General features: G+C 42.7%; 1 protein-coding gene across 1 annotated transcript in view; it reads left to right on the forward strand.

The window, feature by feature from the left end:
* The first annotated feature begins 2,979 nt into the window (after positions 1-2,979).
* Positions 2,980-23,050, forward strand: part of RXRG (retinoid X receptor gamma) — a 61,595-nt gene continuing 41,524 nt past the window's right edge. The window contains exon 1 of the mRNA XM_063298560.1: positions 2,980-3,229. Within this exon, the coding sequence (XP_063154630.1) occupies positions 3,181-3,229 (49 nt within the window). The 5' untranslated portion in view covers positions 2,980-3,180. The remainder of the gene's footprint in view (positions 3,230-23,050) is intronic.

Raw genomic sequence — 23,050 nt, forward strand, 5'->3', positions numbered from 1 at the left:
ATGTGTCAGTAGAGCTGAAGTCAAATTTATTACCCCAAACCATATTTACATATTCAATTTTCCTTATTAGGTTCTTCTGTTATAAAAGCAGTTTGAAAGTAGACTTCCTTCTAGCATACTTACAAGATACTCACTTCTTACCAGGTCCTCCAATATACTTTGGTGATCTGTGGTTCTGTGCTTTTTATTGAGGTTTTCTTGTTTAGTTGCTAAGACATAAGGCTGGATGGGGCAGATGATATTAGTGATGGGAAGAGATAATTCTCAAAAACAGTAATAAATTCTGTAGCCAAATGGCTGAGCCCCTAAAGTGGACAGCTAGAGGTTTAAAATATCCCCTCTCAGAAGCCCCCTGGGTCTTCATAGCTTGGCTATGCCTCTTGATTTGGATGGCAGGTTGGTAATTCCTGCTGCCATCACCTATTTTCCAGGGTGTGCCTCACCTGATATACTGTGCTTAGGTTTCTCACGCCCTGTGCTACCTTCCTGGCAATTAAAAAAATAAACCACTAAAAACTGGAAATATTTATTTATTTATTTTATCAAATTTATCACCGCCCATCTCCCCCCAAAGGAGGGACTCTGGGCAGTTAAACAATTGTTATAGTGCAGTCTCCTGGCTGTGCAGCTTAGAGTTGTGTGGCTGGAGGATTCTCCCTTTCTTGGGAGATAATTCAATCTAAAAAGAAATAAAGAAAATCAAATGTTTCTTTAAAGATAAGATAAAATACAAAACTCCTTTTTAACTCTGACTGTTTCAGGTTTAATATTTAATGTTAGTAATGATAAAGCTGTTCCAGTGAGGGCCAGCAGTGTAAAAAAGAGTTATAGAATAAAATGCAATACTTCAGGGAAATCACAAGATGATGCTGGTTTGCTACAAATATCTCAGTTCCAGCCAGAATCTTTCTATAAAAGAGACTGAAGAAGGTTCAGAATATAATTACACATCCTAAGAAGTTTGTAGAGAACACAATAGATCTTCTTCAACATACCTGAGGTTTGTTTCAGGGCTGACTTAAAACCCAATTTTCTCTTTGCACAGGCAAATAGACACAAGTAGACTTACAGTAACTTAGTCCCACAAACACACAAAAAAAGATAGAATGCACATTCCTTGTTTGACTTGGTTACCTCTTTCTCAAAGGTAATGCTACCTGAAGCATCTGCTCCTCTGCTTCACTTCTATGCTTCAGACTTTCTCCAGGATTACCTGTCCCCCACCAGGCCCTTCAAGTCTTCCAAATGTCTTACCTAAACCTAATAAAAAATGGATCTTATGGACTCATATAGAACAATAACATTAATTAACAAAAATGTCCACATTTTTGCAAGCATATTAGCAAAATTTACTTCCCAAATATATTCATGAAGACCAAACAGGATTTATTAAAAGCAGATTAATTGCACATCTGATATGGAAAATTCTTAATGCAATCTATCCGGCTAATAATCAAAATAAGCAATTATTATAGTTGGATGCAACAAAGGGATTTGTTGGTCATTTTCATTTTCTACCTTAGAATACATGAATTGTGGAGATCAGTTTTCTAGAATAATTCAAAATAGATATCAAAATAGATATAAGAGTTAATGGTTGATTGATTGATTGATTGATTGATTGATTGATTATGTTCCATCAAGTTGGTGTTGGCTCTTAGTGACTACATAGATAGACCTTCTCCAGGGTGATCTGTCCCCAACCTTGCTATTCAGGTTTTCCAGTGGTCTACCCATTGCTGCTGGCTCTCATAAAATATACTAGACAACAGGAAAATATCATTTAATTTAAAAAGTGAAGCTAAAAACCCCTGGCACGAAACAGAAAGCATATATGTAAAAAGTGATTAACTATGTCCAATAAGTTATTACAAAGGAGCTTGTGCTCCCTGTTCTGTTCAGGGTGCTCTTCTTTGGCAACTGGCATGGCCACAGAGAAGTGGGACAATCCTAGTAAATCTTAGATCCCAGCTGCCCAGCTAAAGCAAACAGGTACCTATATTGGGCAGCAGAAGTATAGGAAGATGATGCAGATGGGTGATAACTTTAATGACAATGGCAAAGGCATTAATTCATATTGCATGGGAGAAGGCAATGGTAAACCATTCCTGTGTTTTAACAAGAAAATCACATGGATAGACAAGATAAAGTGATGGATGATACAGAGCCAGATGTTAGCTCCTCAGGTTGGATGATACAAAGCATGTTCTGCAAGTTCCAGGTTAAGGTAAAGTGGAAGAAGAGACCAACCAGTTTTCATGATATAGTCTTGAGCATATAACGACCATTTTCAGAGGGAATATCAGGAATCACTATGAAGTCCTGAACTGATTACAGTGGCAATGGGTGCACTGTTGGGAGACTTGAAGGGCCAGGTTGGGGACAAATCAACCTGGAGAAGATCTATCTAAGTGGTCACTAAGAATCAACACCAACTTGAAGGTACCTAATCAATCAAGAAATTCAACAGGTCTGCCTCTTCTAAATATGCAGGTGCAGATTGTGATGGAAAAACATTTACTTGTTAGTTGCTGTTCTTTCTTGTTAGACAGAGAAGTCCAACTAACAAATGCTGGCAGTGCTAAAATAGTCACAATCATAGCGTTCACAAATCACAAAAAGCTCCCTATAAGGTAATTGATAATATTGTCTAATTTGTATCTCACTGAGATCAGCACAGAAACATGTAACTTTAGCTATATGTCATTATTACCTACTCCACACAGCACTGACCCTTTTTAAAAAATGAGGACATCAAACAATGCCCAATCCACTCTTATTCTCACTGAATTCCCCCAGCTTTTGATTTGTGACCTATACCAGTATTGTGATACACTGACTGGTCTTCTCACTGATGAATTCAGCTACCAGGATAGCACAGAGTGAGAATCAAGCTCCATTCAAGGGAGATTTTAAGTTTGCTGCAAGCAGAGGAAGGGAGGGGGAGCAGCTCCAACTGTTTCCAACCAGTTAGCCAGTAGCTGCTCTTGCTGTCTTGTGGTTAAGCAGGATATGCTTCCACATAATTTCTTCTCTGCTTGAGGAGGCTGCTGTACCCTGGAATTGCTGGAAATCACTGTCTTTGGGTCAGGTTTGATCAGGAGAAGAGAACATTTTAAGGATTTTTGAAGCTGGAGACACTGTTGCTGTCCTAGTGAGGTGATGGATTGAAGATTAAACATGTACGGGAATCATCCACACTTCATGAAGTTTCACACAGACTTTGTGAGTAAGTATTTCATGCACAATTCCAGATTTCAGGTTTTCAACACAAATAGTGAGTTAGGAGCCTGTGCACAGATGAATGCAAGGTGGGAGGATGGGAAACAGGCACTGGATTTATGTTCCTGTTGAGGAAAAGCAAATCAAGTTTCTACACCTACCAGGGTACTTTCTCATTGGGAAGATGCTTCTTCATCATTATATTACTGGAGCTCAGGAGATCAGTGGGCTTTTTAAAAAAATGCAAGGTGCTGCTTTTAGTTGGTATATTGTAAGTTTATTTTTCAAATTTCAGTTGAATTATGTTTCACTATAATCTTAAAATCTCATAGGAATTCTGTCACGGAATTCTGTCACATAGTTTTCAGAAATGCATGAATAAAAGTCATTGCTTGCTTTTTTTTACCTCATCCAAACCCTTTTTCTCTAACCCTTGTACGCCTGCTTTCAGCATTTATAGAGCCTATAGTTTATCACTGCATTGTTAAATGGGTGCGTCTTATTGTATAGGATGCACGCCTTCTCTATTTCTCTCTCTCTCTCTCTCCCTCTCAGACACACACACACACACACACCTATCGGAACAAAAGAAAAAGTTAGTTTTTCATCTGGAAGGCCTCATTCATTTTATGGGTGAGTATTCAATCTTATGAGCTTGAAGTAGGGTAGCCCACACAGTGGTATAGCTCCTCAGTAAAGGCCCAAGAATGCAAGCAAAGGAAGAGAATAGCATGACTTTGTTTGGCTTAAATTTACCAAGATAGGACAATGGGCTGTATGAGTATGCAACTTGCTTGCCTCAGAAAACAAAGCTCAGCCTAAGCATTGTGTGCATTGTGTGTAAGAGTTGGAAACTGACAACACACATGGACTGTTGGATGGAGATATCAAAGATTTTGGCCCAATGTTGGATCTAAAAAGGTAGCTTAATAATTGAGGGGCTTGGACTGACCTCTCCACTATGTCTCTCTGCCCCTTCTTCCTTGAAAATGGAAGATGTACTCCATGTCATGACAGCATGCAATTAACAGGGACAACAACAATAAAGTGATATTGTCACATCTTGTACTTATCCTAATTTTATGAGGATGAAGCCTGGAGATACCTTGAATGGTGGCAGATCTGCATATTTCATAACATCTAATTAAGTAGCTATCTTGGCTCAGTCTTACTCATCTTCAGACTATAAACCTGAAAAGCTATAAAATGGGAGTGCCAATCACCTATCTCACATGATTTTCCACTTTAGAAAAATTACATACAATTACACCATTATTTTTGTCAGTGGTGAAGACTGGGAGCTATGTGAGGCAGACAAGGCATAGTTTTTGGAAACAGTTGCAGTAAGTACTATGGTGAGCAGCTGGTAGCTAGGAGGAGCTAGATTTCACCAGATTACTTCTGCAAGAAATTGACCCAAACTGTTATGGTCCTAATCACAACAGGTAATCTAATTAGACAATGGTGTATTTAAAAAGTATTACTGTTGATAGTTGAGCCTAAAAGGCAGAAGCTATCCACCACTTCAGTGCCTTCACTGTCAATTCTAAGGTTGGTTGCTTTACCTGTTGCAATTAGTTTGGCCTTTATATTTAGGCATAGTCCCCATTTTTCTATTGTGTTCCTTTACCTTCATTACTAAAGCTTGGAGTTCATTTCCATTTTCAGCTTTTAGAGTAGTGTCATCAGCATAATGCAGGTTATTGATATTTCTTCCTTCAATTTTAAAACTACACTCATCTTCTTCCTGTTGGAAGTCCTGGCAAATCCAGCATGCCTCATTTGCATGTGAATTAGCATGTAAATTGAGTTGTCCCACAATGCAAAGCTGTTTGTTGCCGCTCCCACTTCCTCTTTCTCTCTCTCTCCTCCTTTCACCCAGGGAGAAGCAAGCATGCTGCTCTGCTCTCCATTCATCAGGACCATGTGCTTGGGCCTTGATGATGAATTCTGCCCCTTTCTTCCACACAGCTCTTGGCAGCTGTAGGGCTGAGAGTTTAGGGCAAAACTAAGTATTTAGAAAGAAAAGAAGAACAAAGGAACTTCATCTTTTCCACCAAGATGGATGTAGCAGAAGCAACAAAGAATAAAGTCAGTAAGATTCTTTTTTCTTGTTAACCTAATGTGTCTAAGAGTGTGATTCTTTATGCTTGGGAGGGCTGAATGTGTAAGATCAATAACCTGTGTTTCTCTGGCATGCTCATTGAAGCTATCTAAGATAATTTTCTTTTTTCTGGGCCAGTTTCGCAGTTGTGTTATAAGCTCTGCTCCATTTCAGTGGTTCTAGCAGGCCACTAAATTGGCTTCACTTCCAATCCAATTTCTCTCAATAAATATTCATAGGTTTAATAAACAGGGAGGGATTATACACCTTGTGTCACTCCTTTGCCAACCTGTAGCTAGTCTGTTTTGCCATGTTCTGTCCATGCTTCCTGACCTCTGTCTAGGTTTCACATAAGGAGAACGAGAAGTTATGGCATTCTTATTTTACTATAGACATTCCACAGCTTTACACAATCAAGGCCTTTCTGTAATCAGTGAAGCACATGTTGATTTATTTGGGGTATGCTTTGGCTTTTCAATTATCCAGCTTGCATCAGCAATAATGCCTCTTGTTCCTTGGCTTTTCCTAAAACCAACTTGAACACTGGCATTTTTCTTTCAATGTAGGGCCTGTTGTGTGTTGGATAATCCTAAACATTATTTTGCTAGCATGTGAAATTAAAGATATTGTGCAGTAGTTTGCATGGTCTGTTAAGTCTCCTTTCTTCACTATTGGTAGGTAGATTGACCTTTTCCAATCTGTTGGCCACTAAGTCATTCTTCAGATTTGCTGTCATAGCTTAGTTAGAATCCTTACTGATTCTTCTTCTGATGCTTGTCATATTTCTGTAGATACAATCAATTCCTGTTGCTTTCTGACTTGGTAATAGCTGGAGTGCTATTCTTGGGAATCAGTTATTCTCTGTCCATTGGTGTCTTTCAAGGCTGGAAACTCCTTCTGAGTTCAGAGATCTTTTGGAAGACTTTCCTTGTTTTTTCATGTCTGTTTCCATCTTCAATGTCTTTATAGTTTTTTAATTAATTTTATTGCTTTTTAATTAATAGCAAAAAAAAAACAAATCACAAAAATAAAAATATTAAGATACACTATCAAAACCCCCCCATAAAAAGTGCTATTACAAAAAAGTGAAGAAATATAATGAAAGAAAAAAAACTTGTCATAGTATATAGTTATAGTTATAAATCTATATATATACTTATCTAATGTAAATATTCAAATGCATATATATTTCTAATACATTTATATATATAATATATATGTATATTATACATATAGGTAATGGTAAAGGTTTCCCTTGACATTAAGTCCAGTTGTGTCCGACTCTAGGGGGCGGTGCTCATCTCCGTTTCAAAGCCGAAGAGCCAGCGTTTGTCTGTAGACACTTCCGAGGTCATGTGGCCAGCATGACTAAACGGAACGCCATTACCTGCCCACCAAAGTGGTACCTATTAATCTACTCACATTTGCATGTTTTCGAACTGCTAGGTTGGCAGGAGCTGGGACTAGCAACGGGAGCTCACCCCGTCACGCGGATTCGAACCGCCGACCTTCCGATCGGCAAGCTCAGCAGCTCAGCGGTTTAACCAGCAGCACCACCGTGTCCCTATATATTATATTATATTATATTATATTATATTATATTATATTATATTATATTATATTATATTATATTATATTATATTATATTATATTATATTATATATCCTACTGTATTTTGTATAAATGAGTCCCATATTTCATTATACTTGTCCATACAAAATCTACGTCAATGTAGATGTTGTTGTAGTACTGCTCTTTGTCTCTTTCTGAAAGTTTGTTCTTTCTTGGTTTTGGCTTCTCTTCTTGGAAATTTCCACAGTTTCTTCTAATATCCAGTTTACTTTTTTCTATTTCTCTTTTCTGTAGTCTCTTTTCACATTCATCCTTTACAACTTCTTTAAATTAATTCCACAGTTCCTCTGTCCATGAGGTTCAGGACTTCAAAGTGATTCCTGATGTTCTCCCTGAAAATGACGGATATTTGCTCAAGATTATATTGAGAAAACTGGTTGGCTTTCTTCTTCCACTTTAGCTTGACGTGGAACTTGTACATGAGCAGCCCCTGGCCACGTCTTTACTGTCATAACTGAGCTCTTCTGTTTCCTTGTACCAGTAATATACTGTAGTCAGTTTGATTTCTGTGTGTTCCACCTGGTGATGTCATCTATACAGGCATTGTTTTGGTTGTTTGAAGACTGCTAATAGCACTGAAGAAATCACTGGATTAGCAGAAAATGATAAGACATTCTCCTGCTTCATTTTGGTTTCCTAGGCTATATAACCTTCAGCAAAGGATCATTACCTTGTCGTGGTGCTGGAGCTTGAGCACCTCAATGATGCCATGAGCTAAACCGTGAAGGGCCACCCAAGACGGGAAGGTCATGACAGAGAGGTCAGACTAAATGCGATCCCTGGGGAAGGTAATGGCAACCCACCCCAGTATTCTTGCCGTGAAAACTAAATGGATCAGTACAACCAGAGATATGTCGGTATACCATCGGAAGATGAGACCCCCAGGTCGGAAGATGGTCAAAATGCTACTGGGGAGGAACAGAGGATGAGCTCAACTAGCCCCAGACGTGATGACGCAGCTAGCTCAAAGCCGAAAGGACGGCTAGCGGCCGACGGTGCTGGTGGTGAACGGCGAATCCGATGTTCTAAGGATCAACACACCATCGGAACCTGGAATGTAAGATCTATGAGCCAGGGCAAATTGGATGTGGTTATTGGTGAGATGTCAAGATTAAAGATAGACATTTTGGGCATCAGTGAACTGAAATGGACTGGAATGGGCCACTTCACATCAAATGACCACCAGATCTACTACTGCGGACAAGAGGACCACAGAAGAAATGGAGTAGCCTTCATAATTAATAGTAAAGTGGCTAAAGCAGTGCTTGGATACAACCCAAAAAACGACAGAATGATCTCAATTCGAATTCAGGGCAAGCCATCTAACATCACAGTGATCCAAATATACGCCCCAACCACAAATGCTGAAGAAGCTGAAGTAGAGCAGTTCTATGAGGATCTGCAGCACCTACTGGACAACACGCCTAAAAGAGATGTTATTTTCATCACAGGAGACTGGAATGCTAAGGTGGGCAGTCAAATGACACCTCGAATTACAGGTAAGTATGGCCTGGGTGAACAAAACGAAGCAGGACACAGGCTGATAGAATTTTGCCAAGACAATTCACTCTGCATAACAAACACTCTCTTCCAACAACCTAAGAGACGGCTTTATACATGGACTTCACCAGATGGACAACACCGAAATCAGATTGATTACATCCTTTGCAGCCAAAGGTGGCGGACATCTGTACAGTCGGTAAAAACAAGGCCTGGAGCTGACTGTAGTTCAGATCACAAACTTCTTCTTGCACAATTTAGGATCAGACTAAAGAGATTAGGGAAGACCCACAGATCAGCTAGATATGAGCTCACTAATATTCCTAAGGAATATGCAGTGGAGGTGAAGAATAGATTTAAGGGACTGGACTTAGTAGATAGGGTCCCGGAAGAACTCTGGACAGAAGTTGGCAGCATTGTTCAGGAGGCGGCAACAAAATTCATCCCAAAGAAAGAGAAAACCAAGAAGGCAAAATGGCTGTCTGCTGAGACACTAGAAGTAGCCCAAGAAAGAAGGAAAGCAAAAGGCAACAGTGATAGGGGGAGATATGCCCAATTAAATGCAAAATTCCAGAGGTTAGCCAGAAGAGATAAGGGATTATTTTTAAACAAGCAATGCGCGGAAGTGGAAGAAGACAATAGAATAGGAAGGACAAGAGACCTCTTCCAGAAAATTAGAAACATTGGAGGTAAATTCCAGGCAAAAATGGGCATGATCAAAAACAAAGATGGCAAGGACCTAACAGAAGAAGAAGAGATCAAGAAAAGGTGGCAAGAATATACAGAAAACCTGTATAGGAAGGATAACAATATCGGGGATAGCTTTGACGGTGTGGTCAGTGAGCTAGAGCCAGACATCCTGAAGAGTGAGGTTGAATGGGCCTTAAGAAGCATTGCTAATAACAAGGCAGCAGGAGATGATGGCATCCCAGCTGAACTGTTCAAAATCTTGCAAGATGATGCTGTCAAGGTAATGCATGCTATATGCCAGCAAATTTGGAAAACACAAGAATGGCCATCAGACTGGAAAAAATCAACTTATATCCCCATAAGAATGTTCAAACTATCGAACAGTGGCACTCATTTCACATGCCAGTAAGGTAATGCTCAAGATCCTGCAAGGTAGACTTCAGCAGTTCATGGAGCGAGAATTGCCAGATGTACAAGCTGGCTTTAGAAAAGGCAGAGGAACTAGGGACCAAATTGCCAATATCCACTGGATAATGGAAAAAGCCAGGGAGTTTCAGAAAAACATCTATTTCTGTTTTATTGACTATTCTAAAGCCTTTGACTGTGTGGACTATAACAAATTGTGGCAAGTTCTTAGTGGTATGGGGATACCAAGTCATCTTGTATGCCTCCTGAAGAATCTGTATAACGACCAAGCAGCAACAGTAAGAACAGACCACGGAACAACAGACTGGTTTAAGATTGGGAAAGGAGTATGGCAGGGCTGTATACTCTCACCCTACCTATTCAACTTGTATGCAGAACACATCATGCGACAAGCTGGCCTTGAGGAATCCAAGGCTGGAGTTAAAATCTCTGGAAGAAACATTAACAATCTCAGATATGCAGATGATACCACTTTGATGGCTGAAAGTGAAGAGGAACTGAGGAGCCTTATGATGAAGGTGAAAGAAGAAAGTGCAAAAGCTGGCTTGCAGCTAAACCTCAAAAAAACCAAGATTATGGCAACCAGCTTGATTGATAACTGGCAAATAGAGGGAGAAAATGTAGAAGCAGTGAAAGACTTTGTATTCCTAGGTGCAAAGATTACTGCAGATGCTGACTGCAGTCAGAAGACGCTTAATCCTTGGAAGAAGAGCAATGACAAATCTCAATAAAATAGTTAAGAGCAGAGACATCACACTGACAACAAAGGCCCGCATAGTTAAAGCAATGGTGTTCCCTGTAGTAACATATGGCTGCGAGAGCTGGACCATAAGGAAGGCTGAGCGAAGGAAGATCGATGCTTTTGAACTGTGGTGTTGGAGAAAAATTCTGAGAGTGCCTTGGACTGCCAGAAGATCCAACCAGTCCATCCTCCAGGAAATAAAGCCAGACTGCTCACTTGAGGGAATGATATTAAAGGCAAAACTGAAATACTTTGGCCACATAATGAGAAGACAGGACACCCTGGAGAAGATGCTGATGCTAGGGAGAGTGGAAGGCAAAAGGAAGAGGGGCCGACCAAGGGCAAGGTGGATGGATGATATTCTAGAGATGACGGACTCGTCCCTGGGGGAGCTGGGGGTATTGACGACCGACAGGAAGCTCTGGCGTGGGCTGGTCCATGAAGTCACGAAGTGTCGGAAGCGACTAAACGAATAAACAACAACAAGGCTATATAACCCTGCTACATTTTTTCCTTAATATTTCCAGTTTTTACATTCTCATCTCCAACCACAGGCAGAACATCTTGCTTCCACGTTCTATCAATTTCAAATTGAAAATTGAGCCACTACCAAGGCAACAGTGAGATAAGTAGAATTTGAACCCAGGTCAAGAAACTAATGTGAGAAAACATCTCAGAAAAGCCCCTCCCTAGGTTACACAAAGATAAAGTGAGGGAGGGGAGAAGCACATTCAGATTTGCGCGATTCTGTTACTATAACTCTTACAATAAAAGTATTTCTGACCCATAGGGCATTGGTTTTAGTCTGGTCAACCTTGTAGGGCTGACACTAGGTCACTGAAGCTACTGAGCCCTCCCACTATGTCTGGTTAGCAATCCTTTAGAGATTAGTATGAAGCATAGGATCAACATTTAAAATTAGGACCATACAAAGCTTTGGTGGACTTTTTCAATTAATAAGCAATTGTATCAAAGCAGATCTGCAAGGTGGCACCCAGTTTTCCTTGCTTTGGCTCCTTAATTTTGGCCAGTTTTTTTTTTATTATCCCTTTGGTGATCTATATCTATAGCTGGCATATGAGCAAAAGTCATCCATCTTGAAAGAAAGAGGTCTGTCGAGACAAATTGCCTCCTTCCTAATACTTCACAAGGCAGAGAGTACATTTTTCTTGATGCCTCAAGTGAAGTGCCAAAGCAGATAGTGCCCAGTCTATTCTAAAAATCCTTCTGAATCTTGACAGGCTCTGGGTCCAATCCACACAACCTTGTGACAGAGGAGTGAGGAAAAGAATTACATTTTCAGTGGAGTCTGTTGCAACATTATTTGCTATATATGACAGTTTTGGTAAACTGGTAAACAGAATGTTTCCAAATAGTGAAACAGCTTTGTGTTTTGTTTTGTTTTGTTTTGTTTTGTTTTGTTTTGTTTTGTTTTGTTTTGTTTTGTTTTGTTTTGTTTTGTTTTGTTTTGTTTTGTTTTGTCATCATGGCAGCAGATGGCAATTCCATCTCAACCCATAAGAACATTTGCTGTTACCCAGACATCAGTATAATTTATACTAAAAAAATCACTTCAAGGACAGAAATGATCCATGAAGGGCATAATCCAAAAATATCCTTCTACCATAGCCAAGGGAAAGGCATTGAAACAATCCAAGATGTAGGTCCTTCTGGGTTTGGAACTTCAGAATTTGATAGGAAGCAGATACTACCCATATTTTTTGCTAATAGGAAGTTTTGGCAGTCTAGCCACGTCAGACTGACACTCTACATTCACTATATGTTATTTTCTGAGAGCTGTAGCCTAGTCATATCAAAGTAAATGTTGTAAAGCAGTCCATGGTCAATAGTGGATTGGCCTTCACTGAAACCAGTTTGTTCCTCTGCTAAAATATTTTCTTGATCCCACCAGTTCTTCCATTTCCAAACTAGCTGTCTGGCCTAAAGTTTACTGATTGGGCTGAGTGGCCCAATAGGCCTATAATTTGCATGCTGTCCCTTCTTTGCTGTAACAAAGAATTAACCCTCCTTTGCTTTTCTACCAAAATACTGCAGCCTGGCAATTCTCACAATTTAATCAGCCATAGTAAACTTTCTTAGCCATATAAAATGTTGATTTTGGAATTAGTCTTTAGCCTATGATGGTGCCTGGGCTTTAGGTAAGGCAATGCCAGGAAAACAAAAAAGGTTCAGTGTTCAAAATGCACTCCCATAGCTATGGTGTGAGACAGCAGGCTGTGTATTGCAGTGCCAAACTGAGTAGCGGCTCTGCCTGCCTGCTTGGTCTGGACCATCTCAGCATGATGTCCTGATAGCTGCCAGTCTCCCCAAGCCAGAACCAAGGGCATCTTCATGGGGAAAGAGGAAAAGCCCAAGGGGTTGCCACTATCCCTGAGCCCCACCATAAACCACTTTCTGTAGACCACACTTGTAATAGTAGGCAGCCATGAAGCTTCTCTTCTTCCCTGGAGAGTCAGGCTGAATGGTAACTCTAACTCTTAGACATTTGAAATTGGTATAAGGTTGCTATTTTTGTTTGCTTACAAATACTAATAACTAAGGCTGCAGAGGGTAGGGGAGGCATTTCATTATTTTTGAAACTGCAGAATTTGGTGTCTTCAGTCTTTGTGAATTTCCATACAAATATTGTGTTGTCTACCAAGTGACCTGGGAAACATAGGCAGATGTAAGGTGAAGAAGTTCTGTATAGCCAAATATCAGCCTAGATTGGCTGGCTATGTAGAGCTATATGAAAAAGTCCATTTGTGTTCAGAGCTTCAGTGCTCCACAGTGCATAAAGGCCATGTCAAATGATCTTAGACTGGTTTCATGACTGAGAAAGTATATAGATGATGTGCATTTCTCAAAATGTTGGGACAACAAAAATTATGGGTGGAAATGAGGTCCACTGAATCCTGAACTGAATTTGGCTGAAGAGGGATGCTTACAAAGCAGACCAGATCTAACTTTGAGCCTCCAAACATGTATAGTGATTTAGAACATGAAGGAATATAGCAATTCCCTGTCTGCAAACTTTGCCATATTTCCTTCTCAGCTGTCCATGTAGGGAAAATGCCAGGGAAAGGGGTTGGGAGAAGAGGAGGTATAATGTTGAGGTCAACAGCTCTATATTTTCATGATAGTAAACATCATCATTTGGATTCTCTGAGGAAGAGATGTGAAATATTGCAGAACTGTGTTGATGTTCAGTAATTTTTATTAATTATTTCCTAAGGGCATAAATGTTTTTTAAAAATGGTGTAATCTGTTGAACCTGAGAAAATGGAGCATTGGGTGCTTGCTTAGAAAATGCTAGAAGAGGCTTTTGCCTCTTGTCAGTGTTTTGTTTCACAGTTTTTTTTACACTTTTTGTTTTACACTTCTACCCTTTTGGTGATTGAGCAGAATGCATGTTTTGAATATTCATTTCATAGCAACAGGTAGGAATGTGTTTCAATAAATTTATCTCTGAATTGTCTTAGAAATTATGTTAGCAAACATAAACAGCATAATCCTTCCAAGCTGTTCCTCTCAGGAAACAATGTGTATGTCTACTTCAAAAAATAAAAATCACTTTACAATTTCTATAATTTAAAATCTTGGATACAGAATGTTTCCAATGATGTTTACATGAAATCTAAAAGAAGTATAATCAAGGAACATGACAACACCAACTGGCCATGCCTTCAGTGTTTGCACACCAGTGCCTGTGAGAAGGAGGCCTACATGAGTGCAGGCTTGTGTGTGTGTGTATGCATGTGCTTGTGCATGTGCATGTGCACATGTGTACAGGTTTCCTTTAGATAATTCTTAGGATGCTGTTGCTTACGTAGAAGGGTCTTCTGCTGATGTTCAAGCGTGGCTGCCCAAAGTTGTTGGTGGTAGAGCTCATTCCCTTCTTGCCTGTGTAACAGAGGTCTGCTCTACACCAAAAGCATACAGCCATTCTATACAGTGAAAGCCATACCCCATTAGGACAATTAAGAAGTTATTTGGAGGGGAATTTTGCTGGGATCCTAAGGGACATAGGAGGGGTTAATTCACCGTATCTTAACATGTCCTCATTAGATGAAATAGCGCACATTTTCTTTCACCTAGTTTCTCCACGAAGGCTGCTTAACCGAAAGGTCAGACCTGGCCTGCTTCCTTTCCTGGTGTATGGGTGCAAGTCAAATCGGGTACATTCATCTGTCCTCCTGCCCTGTCTACCTATTGATCTACCACTGTAGGAACTGGTCCTTTTATTTGTTTTTTACCTGAGGTAAGAGTCAAATCCGATTTAAAGAGAATATGTATAAGAAAAGGTCAGCTTGCTAAATCACATTAAAAACATTCGTCAGAGTCAATGGAGTCTGGAGTCCGGGCAAATTTAATTCTGCACATGGAACAGAAGCAGCAGCTTCGGCCTGCTCATCTCTCTCTCTCAAGTCCTCCTGGTAAGCACGGCCAGCAGAAGAAGTGACCACAACATCCTCCCTGGGAGCCTCACCTGCCTCCTTGGCTTAGCGTTCTACGGAATGTGAATAGCACAGAAGACTTGCCTTTTTTAAATTAGGTCAGTAAAGAAGTTATATAAACAAACATAAAAAAGAGACAAAAAGAAGGGATAAAAAAAGCAAAATACAAATGAATAAACAAGAGATGTAAAAATGTCATGATAGTTATAGTTTTCCAGTATATCATTTGTTAGTTGTAAATAACTGAATATGTAATATTGATTTAAATGACTAAAGAACACTACTAGCTCTAAGTTAAATATCATGGTCAACACACCATAAGTCATCAAGTAGAATTGTAAAATATGATAAATTTAATCCTTACAACTAAGAATCTGTTCTGATTTAGATATCCTGTAAAATTGAAAAATAGTCTTTATACATAGCAAATTTTAGATGTGATATAAATGCGTGAAGTTGTAGTGCAGGAATGATTTATATCTGAATTCTATGTCAGATATATTTCTGCGATATGAAGTTATTCTAGACATTGAAGCATAATCCCACAACTTGGTTAGCTATTTTTCCATGGAAGAGATCCAATGACCTTTCCAGTAAAAAGCATGTAATATCCTTGTAGCAGTTAGTATATACAAAGCTAATTCAGCATATATTTAAAAGATATATGGTTCAGTAATGTTTAATAAGAATATTGCAGGTTGAAGTGAGAATTCAGCTTTTAACTTTTGTTTCATCCTATTATAAAACATTTTCTAGAATTGTTGAGCCAAATATGGAAAAAATTATCTGACCTGCTCATTACATTTCCAGCAATTTTTAGAGAATGAATTGTCCCTTTTAGCAATCAGGACTGGAGTAACGGGCCAGCAATAAAACATCTAGTCCCAGTTTTCTCTAAATATAATATTTGGGGTAGATGTAATGTTTTTCTAGCACTGAAATTCCCATTGTTGCATCTGTCACTGCATTCAAATTCTCCATCCATCCATCCATCCATCCATCCATCCATCCAATCAGTCAAGTTTCGCAGTGTTTCCCCCCTGCCTCTGCAATTCTTTTAGTACTGTGCTACTTATATGAAGTTATTGCACCATTGTGAACTAATCAGGTAGACTGCACCATTGTGAAATAAGAGTCTCAGTCGTCATCTTATTAATAATTAAATCTTGCAATCTGAACAAATTATTAACTCTCCACTGAGTGGTTTTCTTAGTATTTTCCTTTTCATAAAAGTAAATATTTAATAATGAAGCAAGAGAGGAAAAACTATACTTTTTCTATATTTCTCCTGAGCATTCAATACATTACTTCTTACTGCATGATCTTTTACAGTTTGTTTTGTTTGCACCAACCTAGGGATATTTATGCGGAGTGGAAGTCCTGCCCCTTCCATAGAGGTAGCTGGGCAACAAGAAGATGCAGTCACCTTTGAAATCCACTTTAAGCAATTAACGTTGTAACACAATGTAAAGTTTGGAGAAGACCACCTTCGTCTTTTGAATCTTGTAAAATCTTGATTTTGATCCTTGTTTTTTTATTGAATCATAGGTACTTGCTTATGGTGGTCAGTGAATACCTTATTTTCGATATGTATTGAAATAATTTAAGCAAGAAAAGTCTTGGTAAAATATTCAATTGTACCTAGCCGAGACATATTTAGTTTTCTCCATCTGCAGATATCTCCTGTTATACTCATCCAACTCGGAAAATACAGTAGTTATTTTCAAATATTCTTTTGGTGAAATTCCTAAGTATTTAACATTTTAAAAAGTAATGTTAAACCCCTTAAATAGATGCAGGTATTGCTTTTCTTCTTTTGCCAACTCCTATGTCAGCATTTGAGTTTTTACTTATTAATCCGATAACCTGGCAAAAAACTATATTGCTGTACTGTATATGTTCCATTAACAGTACTAAGGAATCTTCAGGTTGAGTAAATGTAAATTCAACATTGTCAGCATATAATTTCAATCTATGTTCTTATGTCGCTAATTTGGTGAAAAAGTGAAAGGTCCTCTGTGCAAGCACCGAGTCATGTCTGACCCTTTGGGGGGATGCTGCTTTCGCAACGTTTTCTTGGCAGACTATAGCGGGGTGGTTTGCCATTGCCTTCCCCAGTCGTTGCCTTCCCCAGCAAGCTGGGTACTCATTTTACCGACCTGTGAAGGATGGAAGGCTGAGTTGACCTGAGCCGGCTATCCGGCTTCCCCTAGGATCGTACTCGGTTCGTGGGGAGAGTTTTCGGTTGCCATACCGCTGCCTACCACTCTGCGCCACACGAGGCTCTATGTTGTTAATTTAGCTCCTGGGATTTTACTGATGTATGATCATTGCCAGTGGTTCTAAGGCCAGTAAAAATAAAGGAGGGAAAAGGGAAAATCTTGTCTGGTCCTCTTCAGTATAGGACATTGTTGTGATGCCGTTTATGATTGTCTTCACTTTTTGCTCTTTATAAATAATCTGTACTACATGAGAAAAGTAGTCCCACAACTCATCTTTGTCAAAACCACAAGCATAAAAGACCAATCCACATTTTTAAAAAAGCCTTTTCTGCATCAAGAAAGAAAGATCATTTTGTTGTTTATTCGTTTAGTCGCTTCCGACTCTTTGTGACTTCATGGACCAGCCCACGCCAGAGCTTCCTGTCGGTCGTCAACACCCCCAGCTCCCCCAGGGACAAGTCTGTCACCTCTAGAATATCATCCATCCATCTTGCCCTTGGTCGGCCCCTCTTCCTTTTGCCTTCCACTCTCCCTAGCATCGGCATCTTCTCCAGGGTGTCCTGTCTTCTCATTATGTGGCCAAAGTATTTCAGTTTTGCCTTTAATATCATTCCCTCAAGTGAGCAGTCTGGCTTTATTTCCTGGAGGATGGACTGGTTTGATCTTCTGGCAGTCCAAGGCACTCTCAGAATTTTCCTCCAACACCACAGTTCAAAAGCATCGATCTTCCTTCGCTCAGCCTTCCTTATGGTCCAGGTCTCGCAGCCATATGTTACTACAGGGAACACCATTGCTTTAACTATGTGGGCCTTTGTTGTCAGTGTGATGTCTCTGCTCTTAACTATTTTATCGAGATTTGTCATTGCTCTTCTCCCAAGGATTAAGCGTCTTCTGATTTCCTGACTGCAGTCAGCATCTGCAGTAATCTTTGCACCTAGGAATACAAAGTCTTTCACTGCTTCTACATTTTCTCCCTCTATTTGCCAGTTATCAATCAAGCTGGTTGCCATAACCTTGGGTTTTTTTGAGGTTTAGCTGCAAGCCAGCTTTTGCACTTTCTTCTTTCACCTTCATCATAAGGCTCCTGAGTTCCTCTTCACTTTCAGCCATCAAAGTGGTATCATCTGCATATCTGAGATTGTTAATGTTTCTTCCAGAGATTTTAACTCCAGCCTTGGATTCCTCAAGGCCAGCTTGTCGCGTGATGTGTTCTGCATACAAGTTGAATAGGTAGGGTGAGAGTATACAGCCCTGCCATACTCCTTTCCCAATCTTAAACCAGTCTGTTGTTCCGTGGTCTGTTCTTACTGTTGCTGCTTGGTCGTTATACAGATTCTTCAGGAGGCATACAAGATGACTTGGTATCCCCATACCACTAAGAACTTGCCACAATTTGTTATGGTCCACACAGTCAAAGGCTTTAGAATAGTCAATAAAACAGAAATAGATGTTTTTCTGAAACTCCCTGGCTTTTTCCATTATCCAGTGGATATTGGCAATTTGGTCCCTAGTTCCTCTGCCTTTTCTAAAGCCAGCTTGTACATCTGGCAATTCTCGCTCCATGAACTGCTGAAGTCTACCTTGCAGGATCTTGAGCATTACCTTACTGGCATGCGAAATGAGTGCCGCTGTTCGATAGTTTGAACATTCTTTAGTGTTTCCCTTTTTTGGTATGGGGATATAAGTTGATTTTTTCCAATCTGATGGCCATTCTTGTGTTTTCCAAATTTGCTGGCATATAGCATGCATTACCTTGACAGCATCATCTCGCAAGATTTTGAACAGTTCAGCTGGGATGCCGTCGTCTCCTACTGCCTTGTGATTAGCAATGCTTCTTAAGGCCCATTCAACCTCACTTTTCAGGATGTCTGGCTCTAGCTCACTGACCACACCGTCAAAGCTATCCCCGATATTGTTATCCTTCCTATACAGGTCTTCTGTATATTCTTGCCACCTTTTCTTGATCTCTTCTTCTTCTGTTAGGTCCTTGCCATCTTTGTTTTTGATCATACCCATTTTTGCTTGGAATTTACCTCCAATGTTTCTAATTTTCTGGAAGAGGTCTCTTGTCCTTCCTATTCTATTGTCTTCTTCCACTTCTGCGCATTGCTTGTTTAAAAATAATTCCTTATCTCTTCTGTCTAACCTCTGGAATTTTGCATTTAATTGGGCATATCTCCCCCTATCACTGTTGCCTTTTGCTTTCCTTCTTTCTTGGGCTACTTCTAGTGTCTCAGCAGACAGCCATTTTGCCTTCTTGGTTTTCTCTTTCTTTGGGATGTATTTTGTTGCCGCCTCCTGAACAATGCTGCCAACTTCTGTCCAGAGTTCTTCCGGGACCCTGTCTACTAAGTCCAGTCCCTTAAATCGATTCTTCACCTCCACTGCATATTCCTTAGGAATATTAGTGAGCTCATATCTAGCTGATCTGTGGGTCTTCCCTAATGTCATGCGCTGTCTCCCTCTGAATAACACTCAGACACTGGTTTGCGAATCAGGCTCTGGTTTATTGCAGGGCAGGTACAGCGTCGGTAGAAAAAAGCTGAGAGTGACAGGAGCGCGCCGGTGCGGGGTTTAAATACCCCGCGCCGGTCAGCGCCCCCTCGCTCACGGTCACGTCACTCCCCTTTGTCCAATACGTTGCCCTGCCGGTGGGTGAGGGTTTCCGGGATCGCCCATCATCAGGTTTCCCATTCCTCTGCTGATTGCTTTCAGCTGGGCGATCCCCGTTGTATTGCCGCTGATGGCTTGGGTGGCTCCATGATCCGTTTAGCTATTGTTTGTTAGCCGTTAGTCGTTGTGGGTTGATGGCTACTTATCTTGTACCCCTTCACCTATTTCCTTGTCATTGTCATGTGTGCCATTGCGCTGATGACTTTAGCTCAACGGCACTCATGACATACTGCCCCCTTTTCGAATAGTGTTCTCCCCCGGTTTTCTGGGTTTTCCCCGTGGAGCTGTCAAAACGCCACATTTTTTTTTTTTTTTCAAAGTTCCCGCCGGAGTAGTTGTCGCCCCTCCCTTTGCTCCTCCCTCTACCACGTGCCTTCCCAGGGTGTGTCCATGGTGCGCATGCTCGGGTCCTGACCTGGCGTGCGCATGCTCCAACCACACCCTGTTTGTTTGGCTCAGTTCGGCGAGGCGAGAGGCGTGGCTGGTCGGGTGCTTCTCAGCTCCAGGTAGGGCCCTTCTTTTTCTTATTTAAAGTGCGTCGCCTTTGTTGTGTCTCCTGGGCGTTGCCCCCAGGTTGCCCTGTTGACTTGCTTGCCACTCCCCCGCGGCCGGGGGGCGGGGGGAGGGTGCTGGCGAACGTTTGTCACCACCCCGTGGGCCCGGGGCGGGGGGAGTGAGTCCCGGGGGGGGGAAGGTCCACCCAAGTCGCGGGCTTGGGGGGGCCCTTTCCCTTGGGGCACGGGAGGCGGGGGGGGGCCTGCGGGGGGGGGTTTGGTTTTGCTGACCTTGGTTGCGGTTTGTCGGGGTATGCCCGGTGAAATGCTCTGGTCAGGTCAGGCGCGTTAACGTTGTGCGCTGCCACCCATTCCGGGTGGGGGAAGTGTTTCCACCTGACCAGATAGTGTAGAGTTCCTCGTTGCTTGCGGGAGTCGAGAATGTCCCTTATCTCGAAGTGGTGTTGCCCGTCGATCATTACCGGTGCGGGCTGTGGCGTGCTTGGGTGCCATCGGGAGGTGGTTGCCGGTTTCAGGAGGCTGGTGTGGAACACCGGGTGGAGTCTCCGGAGGTTGTGTGGCAGGTCCAAGCGTATTGCTACCGGGTTCACTATTTGCGTGACTCGGAACGGCCCGATGTACTTAGGCCCCAGTTTTTTCGAGGGTTGGGTTGACTTTAGGAACTTGGTGGATAGATAGGCCATATCCCCCGCCTGGAATGTCGGTTGTTGGCGCCGGTGCTTGTCGGCCTGCTCTTTGTAGGCAGCCTGTGCATCCTTCAGCGCCGCCGTGATTACTGGCCATGCTTCCGCGATCTTCCGTCCCCAGTCGCTAGCGTCCACCTGGGGTTCCGGGGGTTGAGGTAGCTCCGGTATGGGGACGAAGTCGCGCCCCGAGACTACTTCGAACGGAGTTTTCCCCGTGCTCGTGTGGACGGCGTTGTTGTATGCGACTTCGGCGAACGGGAGCAGTTCAGCCCAGTCGTCTTGGTGGTAGTTAGTATAGGATCGTATAAATTGCTCTAAGGTGGCATTAAGAACCTCAGTGGCTCCGTCCGTCTGAGGGTGCCAAGCCGTAGATAGGGCCTGTTGGGTCCCCGTCAGCTTCAGGAAGGCCCGCCAGAATTTGGAGGTGAACTGTGTGCCCCTGTCGGTCACCACACGTGTGGGACATCCGTGTAGCCTGTACACGTGGATGAGGAAGAGTTTGACTAGCTGTTGTGAGGATGGGACCGACGTGCAGGGGATGAAGTGGGCCTGCTTTGAGAAGTAGTCCTTCACCACCCAAATGGCCGTTTTCTTCTGGCTGGGTGGGAGGTCCACTATAAAATCCATAGAGATTTCCTCCCATGGGCGGGAGGGTTCTGCCACCCGTTGCAATAGCCCCGCGGGTTTGCCTGGTGCCCGTTTGGCCCTAGCGCACGTTGGGCAGGACGCCACGTAGGTTTTTACGTCTCGCCTGAGCGCGGGCCACCAGAATTGACGCCGTGTTAGGTGTAGGGTCTTGAGGAACCCAAAGTGTCCCGCTTGCTTGGCGTCGTGTGACCTATGCAAGATCGCCTGGCGTTGCGAGTCCGGGACGTAGATTCTGCCTTCCCCCCATGCCAGGTCTTGTGCCATCGTTACCTTGTCGGGGTTTGCCAGGAACCAGGGGTCGGTTTTGAGGGTGGCGGCGAGGTCCGTGCGCATTCCCCCTGGTAGTTGCGGTTGGCTTCTTTCCGTCGCCGGTTGTCCCGCCGTCGGCTGCGCCGTAGAGTCGAGCTGCCTCCGTGCGCCGCTTCGGGTGGTCACGGCCATCCCCAGTTGCGAGGCGGATAGGACCGTCCCAATGGTGTCTGGGGCGGGCTCTTCGTCTTGGGGCAGTCGGGAGAGGGCGTCGGCCAGGAAGTTCTTCTTGCCCGGCATGAACTTCAGCTGGAAATCAAAGCGGCTGAAGAATTGGGCCCATCGGACCTGTTTTGGGCTAAGGCGTCTAGGCGTTCGTAGGGCCTCGAGGTTCCGGTGGTCCGTCCAGACCTCGAATGGTTGGGTGGCTCCCTCGAGTAGGTGTCACCATGTCTCTAGTGCCGATTTCACCGCGAAGGCTTCTTTCTCCCAGACGTGCCATCGCCTCTCTGTCTCGGAGAACTTCCTTGACAGGTAGGCGCATGGTTTCAGGAGTCCCGTGGGGTCTTTCTGTAGCAGGATGGCTCCCAGGGAGAAGTCTGAGGCGTCGGCTTGGACCACGAACGGCCGTTCTGGGTCCGGGTGCGCGAGGATTGGCTCCGTAGTGAACAGCGCTTTCAGCTTGTCGAATGCGGTCTGGCACGCGGGAGTCCAATTCAGCACTGTGCCTGGGTTCTTGGCGCGTCGGGTGTCCCCCACCCCTTTGGTTTTGAGGAGGTCCGTTAAGGGGAGGGCTATCTCAGCGAACCCCCGGGCGAATGACCTGTAGAAATTCGCGAATCCGAGGAAGCTCTGTAGTTGCCGTCTGTTGCGGGGCCGCTCCCAGTTTAGCACCGCTTCGACTTTTGCGGGGTCCATTTCGATGCCGTCCCCGGAGATTCGATACCCCAGATAGTCTAGGCGCTCTTTGTGAAACTCGCACTTTGTAGGCTTTGCATAGAGCTGCGCCCTTCTGAGCTTGTCGAGGACTTGCCTGACTAGGGTTACATGTTCCTCGTGCGTTTTTGTGTAAATAAGGACGTCGTCGATGTAGACCAGGACCCCTTTAAACAGATGTTCATGCAGTACCTCATTGATGAGCTGCATGAACACCCCAGGGGCCCCCGCGAGTCCGAAGGGCAGTACCTTGTACTGGAAAGCGCCTAGGGGACAGTTAAACGCCGTCTTCCATTCGTCCCCCTCCCTGATTCGGATGCGATAGTACGCCTCGCGAAGGTCCAATTT

Source organism: Candoia aspera, chromosome 3, assembly GCF_035149785.1.
Source record: "Candoia aspera isolate rCanAsp1 chromosome 3, rCanAsp1.hap2, whole genome shotgun sequence".
NCBI classification, from domain to species: domain Eukaryota; kingdom Metazoa; phylum Chordata; class Lepidosauria; order Squamata; family Boidae; genus Candoia; species Candoia aspera.